The 14,591-nt window shown below is 44.6% G+C and overlaps 1 protein-coding gene across 4 annotated transcripts in view; it reads right to left on the bottom strand.

Moving 5' to 3' along the window:
* Positions 1 to 1,298: 1,298 nt before the first annotated feature.
* The window catches only part of Sec24AB (Protein transport protein Sec24AB), a 51,969-nt gene continuing 38,676 nt past the window's right edge, over positions 1,299 to 14,591 (bottom strand). For 2 of the 4 annotated variants that reach the window (XM_077649187.1, XM_077649189.1), the window contains 7 exons: positions 13,418 to 13,591; positions 12,006 to 12,116; positions 8,921 to 9,102; positions 8,396 to 8,533; positions 7,321 to 7,524; positions 3,357 to 3,460; positions 1,299 to 2,831 (listed from right to left, as the gene is read on the bottom strand). In XM_077649187.1, coding sequence (XP_077505313.1) covers positions 2,717 to 2,831; positions 3,357 to 3,460; positions 7,321 to 7,524; positions 8,396 to 8,533; positions 8,921 to 9,102; positions 12,006 to 12,116; positions 13,418 to 13,591 — 1,028 coding nt within the window. In that variant the 3' untranslated portion in view covers positions 1,299 to 2,716. The remainder of the gene's footprint in view (positions 2,832 to 3,356; positions 3,461 to 7,320; positions 7,525 to 8,395; positions 8,534 to 8,920; positions 9,103 to 12,005; positions 12,117 to 13,417; positions 13,592 to 14,591) is intronic. The other 2 variants (XM_077649188.1, XM_077649190.1) reach the window with 1 other exon arrangement.

The raw sequence follows: 14,591 nt of genomic DNA, 5'->3' as shown, positions 1-14,591 counted from the left end.
GCAGAGACCAAGCACATGGGAAAGCAATGCTCGTTATCCCTCTCCTGGCACTTGCAGCAAGGAAACACCAGATTCTGCAATGCTAGTTGGAAAATTAGCCCTTTGAATGAGTTTATGCAGAAGTTAGGCATCATTACTGAAGCACGGCAACACCAACAGGTGCAGGCAAGCTTCTCACATAAATAACCTTGCCACCTATTGAAACTAATGGCAGCAAATGCTTTGCTACGCCACTAACTCCCATGTTAAACATGCAACAGAGGTCACCATTAAAGGATGGCAAATTCCTGACTTAATTAACCAATACCCTATTATTCTGGATACTGCACGCACTACCCCCTCTATACGTAAATACAAAATGTTAATTAAAGCAATGCTCATAAATGAACCTTAAAGATAAAAACTTAACGTATACCTATCACTAATGTATGTTTTGTAAATATTGCTATGGTCGAATTCTGGTTAATGTATGCTGTGTGTGTTTTGTAAAGCCAGTGTTTTGTAAAGATGTCTTAATATATTGTGTAAAAATACTGAAAGTGTGTTCTATTATGTAGTGCTCTTCTTGATTTTGTGTAGCCAGTGGTGCCGCCTGTCATCCGGGTGGCGTGGCCTCGTCAGGCAATGTATGCCTTTTGCCACGTCACCCTGGACAACCTCTTCGTTGTCTGAAATAAATTCTGAATGAAAAAATGAAGTTCCAGAATGTACCTGGCTTCATCTACAACTCTCCTAACTTGCCAAGTGTGGCTGCAAGTGCAACACACAAATGTGCACTGAATGTGTGAACAAACTTCCTGATACAACAAGAGCTTACTGCATTCTAACACTACAAATGCAACATTGTCATTTTGCGCAAGTCTCCATGAAGTGCTGACTAGAATGACCCAACACCAACCATTTCATCATCTTTCTTTACAATTTAAATACTGCTAACAATGAAAACCAACACTGAAACAGTTCATTTCTGTGCACTACCCAAAACCTGCACTACCCAAAAGCAGTGGAATATTAAGAGTTCAATAACTAAAACAGCACATATCTGCTGGCTGAACTTGCAGAAGGAAGCCCATCAAAAGAGATGAAAAGCATCAGAGGCAGGTGTTCTGGCTAACACAATGATCAGCTAGGCAAGGTACAAATAAGGAGGTAAATGGGTAATGCCAAGCACTGCGATTGCACTTGTATATGCAGCACACCACTATCTTTTGGATCACTAGGCGAAGCTGCAGTGCAGTGAATTTAAAGCAGACTTGCGGTCTGCAGCTATGCAAAAACATGTCACTCTCACACAGATCAAAAAAAAAAAGGACCTTTAATTGACCAGCTTTCCCAGACATTGCCGCAATTAAGAACTGCTCTGAAGGCATAATTTATTTGGTTATTATGTACCATGCAACACAGAAAGGGCAGAAGTAAATTTGTTTTTCTAAGTCTTTACACAAAGCAGTAAAATGTTCTTCTAGTGACATCATACCCAAAGGCAAAAAAAAAAAAAGCCAACAATTGTTCTTGACACATTCGTAATATGTATATATACCTATGTTTATGTACACACAATTCCTAGTGCACATCACTGAAGCAATGCACGGATGGCAATTCATTAAAAAGTCGAGCACTGCTGCAACACCGTAATTTTTTTAAGGACCCCCACCACAAGAAAGACGTGAAGAACAAAAAGAGATGTGAATCGCAAACAAACACATGCCACGACTGCATCCAATAACTTTTCACTCATAAACAGGGGTTTGCAGAGAAATCAACCACATGCACACTGCTCAACCTGTTTAGAAGTTCGTACAAAAAAAAGGAACATCCTCAGAGCACAAGCCTGAAGAACAATGCAGAAGTTGTTCAAGAGTCATCAAATAAGCTGTGAACTGAAGCACCAAAGAATATTTTAACAGCTTTGCAGAAGTTCCTTTACCTAGCAGAAGCTAAGAATGAAATCTTTCACAATGGCAAATTTCAAGCAGCAGAGGAAGTTGCGCTCTTGTCTGTGTCATGTACCTAACAACTGCCTAAGTTCACCCATATGCAAATGCAACACATGCTATGCCAACAAATAATGGCCACTCTACTGGGGCTGCAATTATCTTGTGTATCCAACAGGCATGAGAGACGATGCTGTCAGTTACATAGCACAGATAGGAAGCATCAAATGAGAAAGGAAAAAGCTTTCCCAATGAATGGCTTTTTCTTTGACTCCTAGGAAGATGCAACACATTACAAAAAAACAAATATCTTAAAATCAAGTTGCAAGGGACATCTTTAGAAAAAGGAAGGAAGCAAAACCTTTAAAATGATGTCTAAGTAAACAATGGTGCAGCTATTGCAAAAGCTGCCCCCACAGATAAACTTGACAGACAATTTTTGTCACACCATCAAAAAAAAAAAAGAGAAGGAGGAGCAAAAAAAAAAGTCAGAGGCTCCTCCTACCTTTTCTCTTTTTATCATGAGATGATTTTCTTTTCCGTGGCGGCACACTGCTGGCATTACAGAGTGTTTCATTGCACACACGCACACACACATCACGCACACAGGCGCCTCGATGGAGACTGTGAAAGCAGGCTCGCCCTGTGTCCATCAAGTTTTCGCAGCAAGCAACAGCTGCACAAGAGTGGACTGAAGACGAAGTGAGAGAAACGAGCCAGAAAGAAAGGAGGGAGGAAGGTAGGACAAGAAAGAGAGGGGGGAACTATGAGCAGTCTTATTCCTATTTGCTTAGCTGCTGCTTCAAGTGTTGAAGGAATTCATAGTAGGAAAGTGCCGAGTCTGTTCTGTCATCAACCATGTGCTGCACAAACAGATGCCGGTCCTTGCTGTCCTCCCTGCCAAAAAATGAGATTCCAATATTTATCAGCACATCAACGCATGCCATCGAAGCTAAGGCAGTGTTCAAGCTTAAAAGAGAAGTGCCAAATTATATTTGTCAGCCCTGCTTTACGGTTCACAGGCAATAAAGTAAAATTGACATTGCTCAATTACCCGCCAGGTTACATAGTGTTCGAAACACGTGCAAACAAAAAAAAAGGAACAGAAATCAGATGCGCCCTAACTAGACACACAGTAAGAACACAGGACGAGTGCAACTTATAACTTATTCTGTGTCTCATGTTCTCATTGAGTGCAGTTTAGTTAGTGCAAATCTTCATGGCTTTTAAAAAAATGCACAGCTAACCTGATACCTTTCACTAATGCATTTCGTCTACAATAATGCGCACATCGGCACAAACGAAAGGAACCAAACCAATGCCATTAAAAGAAAGCTGCAATGCCAGTGACACTGCTCACCTCTAGCAGATCACAGAATTATCACTGCAGCAAATGTCATAGCCATTGCCCGATGCCCATACCTGATAACCCTGAGCGGGCTGTAGAATGGCCGTCTTGACTGCGTCCAGGAGAGGAAATTCCGAACCCTCTCAGATTCCTCTGTTGCTAGTTGGGGCAGCTCAGTCTGTGAAAATGAGAGGTGCATGGGATCATCCGACAACACGGATAAGCATCAAAATCATCTCCTGTCACTTTTAATGAGTGTGTCCTCAACCTTCTCCTGCTCTATTTTTAGATTCCAAATGTTTCAGGTTAGCGCAAGCTTGAACACACCTCTAGCAGTTAAAATAATTTTACAATATTAAATGCTTTTTAATATACACCTTACTTTGCAATCGCTGGCAACAATTACTAGGCTCAGTTACCAAGTACAGTAGAATCTCTATAATGTTATCACAGTTGATATGAATTTCAGGATAAGAATTTGTAAAATTTCCTGGCTGGAGTGCATTGTGTACAATGTGCCGAATTTCAGGTGTTCAATACACTCCCCTGCACTGCTACTGATAACAAGAAGGCACTTGCACCCTTGAGCACTAAATGCTGCCTGCATATTGCTGATGTGCAACTGCCGCTTGCACAGTACACACCACGAGCAGTAGGCAATGGCGCGTGGCCTGCACACTGCCAACAGCGCGAGTGAGAGGTAGCGTACAGCCATCGTAAATCCTGTCCGCTACAAATACCGTATTTACACGATTGTAAGTCGACCTATTTTTTAAAATTTGAAAACCTGAAGTGGGGGGTCGACTTACAATCGAAATGAAAACATCGCACTATAAGTAAATGCGAGACGAGATATCAGGCATGCTACAGCATGGTTGCATTTTTGCTGCGTGGCTCCGTTGCATCGCTCTTGGTGCTGGCCTTGAGCAGCTGCTATGTAAACGCGCAAAACTGGCATCCCCTACCCGTGCGCGCGTGGCGGCGGCCGATGGCGGCTATCGATAAGCAGCAAACTGGCACCCCACACGTGGCTGCTGACTGCGGTTGCTGATAAGCGACGGCGGCCCGATAATGCAATCGCGTTCTAAGGGAAGCTCAAGCGTCCAACAAGTTTTCTTTTTACTTTCAAATGCGCACTCTAGGGAGAGTGGATAGTTGGTGGAAGGGCCGCTGTTCCAATCGAGACGGCACCCCCACTCGGAACGGCAGCAGTGCCGGGGAATGTCGGTAGCCGACGGAAGAGCCGATGGCATTCACACGTAGTTTCTCTTTGGCTCTGAAACATTCGACTACTGCCGGCCGCGTTTTACAAGTTTTTAATGTAATGCTTCGTCAGTCATCATTTGAGCATTCGACTACTGCCGGCCGCGTTTTACAAGTTTTTAATGTAATGCTTCGTCAGTCATCATTTGTGCTCCAGGTCCGGCAAGTGACCGGTGCTTGTTCACGGCAACATTCAAGATGGCTGCCATTCATTACGCCAAAGAAACGAACAGCTGCCCGCCGGGCCGCAAGTTCGACGTTCGTAACGTGATACAGGTGTGGCAGCTGCAGCGAGGCAAAATTTTCAGCTGTTCCACGCGATGTCGTGATGTGGCTGTTTGCGAAGCGCGGGATTTTGCTGGACGACGACGTTAGAACGACGTGCTGTGGGACCGCAGCAGCGATCACGACAGCAGCGCTAGTGAGGACGATGGCGCAAGTGTGGACGAATAGTCCAGTGACTAATACATTTTCGTTTTCCAAAGTGTGCCCGCGCGCGGCAGCCAATAGCGGCTGGAGATAAACGGCAGCCGCTGTATAATGCTATCACGTTCAACTATTCAAGGCCAAGCTTAAACAACCTCGGAAGTTTTTTTTACTTTTCGGAAATGTGATTTGGGGGGGTCGACTTACATTCGAGTCGGCTTACAATCGTGTGAATACGGTACATATGCATGAATGCATTTCTTATGCGTCTACATACAGATAGTTTGTTTTGGATTATATGAATATTTTTCGCGACCCCGTGAGATTTGTATCAAGCTTGTACTGTAGTTATATTTATATATAACTACAGTTATATTACACACTTATTCTTTTTCTTGTTGTTACCGCCTAATTCAGCCTTTCACCATTCAGCACTGACAGTCATATTGTGATGTATGGTTTTTCATTTTATTGTATTGCATTATGGTTTATTGTATTAACGTTTTATTCTCAATTGTATTTGTTTTGTCCCCCTCCCCCCTTATGTAATGCCTCAAAAGAGGCCTTTAAGGGTAAAATAAATGATGATGATGATGAGCAGAAAAGTAGAAAATTGGTAGTTAAAAATATAAGAACAACAAATTGAATGCTAGTTGTCAAGGCCATTTCAGTGTGCACTTGTCTGTTTATACCTATTCTGGAAGGAGCAACTTCAATGCCCACGTTTTTAAAAATATAGCTGAAATCACTGTGCAGAGTGTCACTAGGCTCACGTGGGTGCTTGCAGCACACTGAAACCAGGACATAAGCGTATTACAGCTCGCCAAGGAAACACTACATGGCCCCTCCTACATGGCAGCTGGGGCAGCATTTCACAGCCAGCACTTTTAAGGCAATAGCCTTTAATAGCGCATATTCGCGTCCGTCCGTTACATTTTAGGTCACGTGATCTCGTTGCCCTGCGCTCGCGCCAGCTGCTCTTCTCTGTCGTGAAATCAATTTAAGCGCGGCAAATTCAAATCAGTGCAATGAGTCACAAACGGCTTTTGCCTTCCCGCAGTTAAGAGATATCTAAGTGTCTCCAATGAATTTTTTTCTTCAGCCAATGCAATTAAATATGGAAGGGACATGACAGCACCCTGCTGACGTATTGGAAGAAGCAGCCACTCTTCATTCATTTCCAAGCTGCCTTGCTGAGTTTCGCTTCTTAAACCTCACGCAAACACAAGTCTCGTCACTCCAGAGCCTCCCTCACATAGTACCATCCCTCATCTCAGCACATTTAAAGGTGCACTAAAGAGGAATCTCAACTCGTCTTTATACCGCGGGAACTCTATCTACACGTTCCGGGCATTCTTAGAAACTTTGAATTATTGTCCCGTGCGGCCAATTGCCCTAATTAAATCGGATTAAACATCCTGGCTCCTGCCCTTTTTCTTTTAACTCAACGCGGTAGGTAGGAGGAGTCAACCAACTCGTCAGCCAGTCCCGTGGTGGCTCGCCGCTCTGCCATCGGCGGAGTGATACGTAAATCAAAGAGTCCACGTGTATTTTTATATCCGTGGGTCTAATCTGTGGCTATATTGTCTGCGACTGTAACTGTTTATTTACAGAAACCTAAAAAACAAAATAAAAGCGAAAGCGAAGCCGCCATGGGACTGGCTGACGCATTGGTTGACTCCTCCTACCTACCGCGCTGAGTTAAAAAAAAAAAGGCGGGAGCCGGGACGTTTAATCTGATTTAATTAGGGCAATCGGCCGCACAGGACAATAATTCGAAGATTCTAAGAATGCTCGGAACATGTAGATAGAGTTCCCGCGGTAAAAAGACGAGTTCAGATTCCTCTTTAGTGCACCTTTAAGTCTGGCGCTGAACCATTTCCTCTTCCAACATGCATGCCACCGTGCACTGTGGGTTCTGCTTAGCAGTCACTTTAGACACAAAAACAATTGTGCTGCAGTAACATAGCTACGCATAACCTTGAAGCACACCTCTTATTGGCTGTTGATGCAATGCATTGCATCACGTGCCTCCGACAGCAGCCTCTGACATCAGGCTTCCAGCCTCCCTTCCCTCCCACTGCTTCAGATTGGCAATGCTCTCTTCACATTTCACTCTCTACCATGCTACTGATGTCCACTGCCTTGCCTCTGCAATCTCTCCCTACCTATTAGTGTTCTGCCACAAACGTGCGCCTGAAGTGCTTAAGGTTCGATCGCATTTAGAAGGCTGCATTTCACTCAATAAAAAAAATTATGTTGCAAAATGGTTGCAGCAAAAGAATTTTGAAAGCTGCCATCCCTGCAAGCAACTGATGCCTTCAAGCAAAATATATGCAAATCACGTACCATGTCCTCAGGAATGGCTAAGAAGTTTGGCACGCCCAGGACATTCATGCAGAAGTGATCACTAAGCGCACGGCCCACGTAGAGGTAAAGCCGGTCAACTGTGTCCAGAGCGTAGCAACCATGCCTGTCGATGTTCTCGAAGGACAACTGCAACCGTGGAGGCTGGCACACCAATGTCCCATCATCCAGCTCCAAGGCGTCCTGCTGAACAAATGCATGCCCACGCATTGCCCTTGTGGTTACCAGCAGCAAAAGATGAGTGAATTTTTCATAAAGAAATCCACAGCACTAATGATGCACACAAAACTGTGCTACTTGCAATAACTAGTAACAGACCACTGACACAGCTACAAAAACTAAAATCTTTATGTGCAAAAGCAACACTTGGCTGTGAGGAGGACTCCAGATATGTTATAACTGCCTGGGGTTCCTTATGGTTTTATTGGGATTTAACATCCATAACCACTGAGCCACTGCAGCGGCTTATTTAACAATTATATTTACACAACTTATACAGGATTAAACAGGCATTCATTTTGTTTTGCACTCACAGTGAGTGGCATAGTCATGCTGGTGTAGCTGTGTGCAAAGACCAAAACTGCACATTGAATCCAGCATGAAACAGTGATCATCACTGAGTGTCTTAAACAGTAATTTCAGATATATTTACAATTTTTTTTTCCCACTTCCCAGCAAACTTTAATGCAAAATTGGAAGTTTACCACCAGCAAATCCAGTTCAAACTAAGCGATCCTCATCCCAATGAACAGTTCAGCAGGTAAGCAGTTCCACCAGACATCTGCATACCATTTCTTTGACCAAAATTTGGTTTTGTATATTGAAAGGCTTATCTACCCTGAAGGTCTGAGAAGCCACACCCAGTGTTACTGTGAAGTTCAAGCTAAATTCCACTATAGCAAATGATTTCAGCTCAAGTGAATGTCGTCTGCTGTGCAAGTCCATCCAGGTCTGTCCTGCCTTTAGTGGTGCAGCACCTGCCTATCACCTGCAGCAAGAATGGCAACTAGCAAACAAACAGTCACTGTTAATAGATCCGTTTATCTAAAGAACTTACCTGGTCATCAAGTGCATGTAGAGGATACAATGCTGGATAGATGTAAGTCATCAGGTATGTCAGAGGCATTGTCTTCATCTGCTCCATGGCAAACACTCGTTCATCCAACTTGGTGCTTATGCCAACACGGAATGCAGTCTGCAATAAGCCCACCATCTGTATCAGCCCAAACTGCTCCAAGAAAGCAGAAGGAATCGAACACAGCACTTCAACATTCTGGTTATACTGCATATTTCATCAGACTGCACATGTTTCACCTTCTGCAATTAGCACTACTAACAAAATGCACACTTTTCATGAAAACCGTTCTACAAATCGGTGCATGGGTCTTCCCTGCCAAGAGTCATAGCCCTTTAGTGATGCACCTAGAAAAGCATCAGATCTCAGCAGCTGTAGCATAAGACTTCTGTGCAGCACGAAAATGCATAAAGCAAGGGCAAAACAGGATAGAAAGTGCAGCTTGTCAGACCTGCAAGAGCGAAAGGCTTTGCAAGGATACACACCCCTCCATTCCCCGTTACTCACATGTTTCATGAGTGCAAGTGCGTAGAGAGGCACCAGACGGGCGCAGTGGGGGATAGGCAGCCCCAGTGCAGCAGCCTGGCCAGAACCCAGGGTGGTCTTGAAGGCCTGGATCAGGTCCAAGCAGGCATTGACCAGTGCCTCTCGTGCATCCACTACTGACGATGACAGACTCCGGTCCACCGCTGCACATGCACCAGTGAATGGCATTGTCCCACTTCACATTCACAACCCTCGTTGTTGTTGATCCAGTTAATATTACCACACACCTATCCATCGCTTTTCTCACTCACTTGGTTCTCAAATTTGCTCATTAGCTTTTTAAATAACCACCTGAAGAACGCATGCCACAGCTGGTGTCCCTGTCACTACTGCTCATCAAGAGACGCAAGCACTGCAGCACTACAAAGCCAGCTGCCATCACACCGCAGGAATCTGCTAGCAGCAACCAGGTTTTGTGTAAAAGCACCAAGAATACATGCAAGAAAAGGAAGTCATATAAACAGCCTTTTCAAAGCATTCAGACACCTAGGTACAGTAAAATTCAGCTCCATTGAACAGAATTTCAGCTACGCAACTGTCTAGGTGCCACCATCACATGGATTGCATGTCGAACTGAACATTACACAGCCAATTATTACGTACAACCCTTGTCAAAAACAATCTAAGAATTAGGCATGCACAGAATGTGGTTTTCGAGTTCAAAGTGAATCTAAAGTGAACAATTTTTGTGAGTAAGGCAGTCAAAACGTGCTACGGAATTCACAGAACCCACAAAAGGTTCCGCTGAAGCGGAAACTTCGTACCTATGAAACCTGGCCAGAACATTCACTGACAGATTGAAGTGCATAGTTTGTGAACAATTATTTCCAAAAATCAGCTTTGGTTTTCTGCCATTACAAAATCAGTGCCGTGCTGCTATCTTGAAGTTATTCTGGCAATCTCGAACAATGGAATGGACCCGCTATACTGGCCACCAAAATGCCTAATATTTTTTTCGCACATCATAAAAGGACCTATTTTCGTCCTGCGAGACTTTGTACTGCAACTGCGCTGCACGATGGCATTTCAGCATCAATGAGGAATGTGCGTTCATGTCACCATGCACAAAATTAGTGCCACATGCACCTCAGAACAGATACATTAAATAACGCTGCAAAAATGCAGTCGCCCTGATTCTTCTAAGACTATCATATAAACACGTGTAAGGGCCACAATTTTTTTTTTGTTTAAGATTCAAGGTCCAAAAATTTTCAGGGTGCAGCCCATACATGCGATGTGCGAAAAAAAAAAGAATTTTTTAAGTGAGAACACACTAATCAGGGAATGAGCAGCATTTATTCTACGTTCAATTGCCACACACGGAGTATTCAGACTCCGAGCTGGTGCTGTGCTCTGGTGCATGCTCATCCCAAAAGAAGTTGTGCAGCATGTCCGTTGTCAATGCGCAGTTGTTGTTCCGCATCTCCATCACACAGCAGGGCAGCTCTTCTTTCAGTCTGGGAAACTTGCACAGCTTGCCTAGGAAAGCGCGCTTTTTGCAGCTTGTGTTCCGTTTGCATCCTTTTAGTTGCACCATCGTTGGACGCACTTCTCGGCCAAGTGGAACTTCCTGCCCGCCGCACGCTTGCCATGTTCGAGAGCAAACTCCGAGCCGTGTAGATATTAAGGTGCTTGCCCATTGTGCTAAAACTGCAATGCTCAGCAGCAGCACATGAAAGTAATAACTACGGTGAACTAACATGCTACCACAACTCCCATGTCTTTGACAGCCACAAAAAGCTGGAGCTGGTGATACTGATACCGATATGGATGCGGGAGCTCGCGGTGGAGAAAAAAGTTGACGATGATGATGATGACCCACAGCCTTGGGCGCCATCCATGGGCGGCACCTGGAAGCTCCTGTGTGTGTGTGTGTGTGTGGCCTCCGCGATCAAACGTACCGTTGCTTGCAGCAGGAGCTGATCGCGGAAGTCACAGCGTGTACATTTCAAAGGCTACTCCTGCGTGGGTGAAGGAAAGTTTGGGTGCTGCCCCTACATGGATCTTTTTTTTTTACTATTTCCTTGGGGAAAACAGGGTGCGGCCCATACACAGGTGCGGCCCTTACATGTGTTTATACCATATTAGGACGCACAGCACAAACATACAAGGCAACACATCATTCTGCCTAGACTCTGCCTATACCGCCATAAATCCGCAATTGCCTGTAAATAGACATTTGCACAAGAAAGAAAAAAAAACTACTACAATGCTTGCGGCACAAAAGTGACACTAACTAGTGTGTACCCATGCCGACGATACACTTCCTGCAACAATGTGCTAGCCACAGGCAGCGGATTGGTCCCATACCACTATCTCAGTTTCACTAGGCCTAACATGCTCTGCAATGAAGCTGCGATGAAAACGATTTGCAACTAGCCCCTGTTTAACATAAGAGGTTTAACATTGTTACCTGTTACCGCCACCACAACACCTTCACAATGAAATGAGCGTACAACTGATTTCCGTCATGCCTTCATCAGTGAAATGAGAAAAAAAGTGGGTAGGCCAAAAGCCACCTTGCGCCAACGATCACAGGTTGCACACAGAGTCGAAGCCATCGGCAAAACTCCCGCAGGCAGTCGTGCACTGGACTGCGCCCTTATACACTCATGTCCGCACATTCAATCCAATTCCGCATGAATGTAAGTGGCGCCTCTGAAACTGCAAACTGACTTCGGCAGCCATTTTTGGTCAAACCAAAGGAGATTTTGAACTCATTAGGTATACTCAAATGCACAAAAAAAAAAATCGCCTACTTTCTTGCATAAACTTCGTTGAAAACTCACTCCAAAAAATGTTCATTGTGGCAGGAAATTACACTGCTTTATAAGGCTTACTGACTGGGAACCAAAAATTCTGCATTGTGGCTGAAATTTCATTGTAGCTGAGTTTGACTCCCATCACAAGCAGACAGAGCATTAACATAGTTTGCAAGCTAAAACGCCTTGAACTACTGATGGTAAAACCAATGTCTGCACACACACTTCAGTCAGCTGTCAGCAATACACCACCTCTACCAGGAGGATTATCAGGACCCACTCACCCATCTTGGAAAGCATGCCCATGACTGCTTCCTGGTCTACAGACCCAAGAATGTCCTGGAGCATTGCAGTCACTGGGAGGCACAGTGTGTGCACACGAATGCGCCTTTCCCCTGAGGGAGACAAACCGTGCTCAGTTGTGGGTTTCACACTGAAAAGATTTTCACTTCAATAAAATCAAGCCAAATATGCTGATTAAATGATATGAATTCTAAATTCGAAACCCCACGAAAGTCTTGCAAAAGTAAAGCAGTCTCACCGTGTGTCACACAAAGTCAAGTATCTTAGCCGCTCTCAAATACCGTAAAAAATAGAACATAGGTCGAACTTTTTTTCAAAAAACCGTGGCCAAAAGTCGACCCCCGTCTTATATACCAGTCATTGGTAGAAAAACTACGAAGTCTTGCAACAATGGGCGGATGAAGTCAAGAGCCTCCATCACCATTGCCATCAGCAGCAGCGCGGCGTGGCGACGTTAGCGACGGTCTCGCACCACCATTTTGCGTTTCTGTTGTTGCAAAGCTATTTTGGTTAAAGGCTGCTTTTTCACATTTTGTTTCAAAATGAGCAGAAGCCGATGGCAATTCACTGTTGCCTTCAAGAAAAATGCGATTGAGTATGTGGAAGCTCATAGCAACCTAGCGGCACAGCATGAATTTGGAGTATCCGAAAGGAGCATTCAGTACTGGCGGAAGCAGAAGCTGCGTATTACAACTTGCAGCAACCAGAAGAAAACATCTCGTGGGTGGACCGCAGTGTACCCAGAATTGGAAGGAAAGGTTGGCTGCGTGCAAGATCGCTGCCTGTGACTGCCGAATGTATCCACGTGAATGCGGTAGAGATCACGCATGCCTCTAGACTCAAGAGGGCGCAATTCAAGGGCTCGCCATCCTGGGTGCGGCGATTCATGAAGAGGAAGAGCTTTGCTCTACGGCGCCGTACTTCTGTGTGCCAGAAACACACGCGGGCCGATGGGCACGCGATACTGTTACAAAACTGGCCGGGTGTAACATTTAAATAAAAATAAATACTGCCATCATTGTGCAACCTGTTGAGTCGCATTTGTTTCAAGATAAGGATGTCTTAGGGTACTTTTTCCATTGAAAAAGATTGTTTGTTTTCATTTTTAGAATTGATTAGTTAGGGGGTCGACCTATATTCCGGTCCGACCTATAGTCCGGTTTTTACGGTACATTATGCTTTTTGTTACCAAATAAGTATTTTTTTAGAAATCTTGGTGCTCAGATTTATCAATCTGCTTCTAAAGAAACAATGTTGATATCAATCTGCTTCTAAAGAAACAATGTTGAAACGCCTTTGGGAAGCCGAGCAATATATCACTGTCTCGATGTCATTTTCCAAGGTAACAGTCACACAATTTAATAAAGAAATTGAGGTCTTGCGACTATTATACCTCGACTGGATGTGTACAGCACTGCTGCTTGGAAGCAGGCCACATTACAGTCAGCCAAGCTCTCCTCAATAGCAATTTGCATTCCAAAGCCCGCATCTGGGTTCACATTGGGCAGCGACAGTAGATCCGTTGAGCGCACAAAGAAGTTGCCATGGAACGTATGGATCACCAACCCTGCACCAGATAGAGAAAAAGAAAGTATACAATAAGCACCTGTTAATGCAAAATTGGAAAAACAGTGGGAAATTTCAACATAAACAGTTTCGAGATAAGAGAAGTACCAAAATTTTCAGTGCACTGTATGTGCATTGTAAGAATTTAAGCCTTCTACCTCAATTTATTTTGTGATGCAAGCCCCACTATACAAACCAAGCACTTAGTTGTAAGAAAAGGAGTCCTGTGCAACAGCGCGACAGCACAACAAACGCAGCCACCAAAATGAGTGCCAGCTCAGGGCGTGCGATCACTTTGATAATGCGGTGGCAGCAAGATTGCCACCATCTCCACTGTGGCTCAGACAACGAAGCTAACCACAGAGTGAGGGAATAGGTAAAGGGGGGGGGGGGGTGGTTAGAAGTGCCCGCTCTGCATGCCCTCTCTCTCAATGTGCTCGGCTGCCATTGCCCTGGGAAACAGAACCCGTCCTTGTCTCATGTCATTGCAATGGCGCCAAGCTTCAAATCTATCAGTAGCTTAACTGCACTATGTAGAAAATGGTACAGGGTATCAGCAAGGGAAGAACATTGCGGCGCAGCACGGACCTGCTTAAAGGGGCTCTGAAAAACCTTCCGAGGAGAGAACATCTACTCGCTCAATCACTGCATTGTGCTGTCATGAACACCTGAGCCAAATAATACACTTCTAGACGCAGCAGAGAACCTTTAATCACACGCGAAAGTTGGCGAGCCCTTTCTGGCGACTTTTTGATACTCGTGCCCTCCTCAAAGGTCGGAGGAGCGCCGACCTTTGAGCGCACAAAAAGTGACGAGAGGAGACTGAAAGGTGCAAAGACGCTGAAATTCAAATATTGACTACAGCTAACTCAGCTTCTACAAAGCGCATCAAAAAATCTTGCTGGAAGATATTAGTGAACCAGCGTCCTTTGCCATCACTGGCATAACGCAACTTTATTAGAGCCCCATTCAGAGCCCCTTTAATGGTTCACAGCATGGCT

This window comes from Amblyomma americanum, chromosome 1 (genome assembly GCF_052857255.1).
Source record: "Amblyomma americanum isolate KBUSLIRL-KWMA chromosome 1, ASM5285725v1, whole genome shotgun sequence".
NCBI classification, from domain to species: domain Eukaryota; kingdom Metazoa; phylum Arthropoda; class Arachnida; order Ixodida; family Ixodidae; genus Amblyomma; species Amblyomma americanum.
The sequence above is the reverse complement of the archived record's forward strand: the minus strand, read 5'-3'. Positions and strand labels throughout refer to the sequence as shown.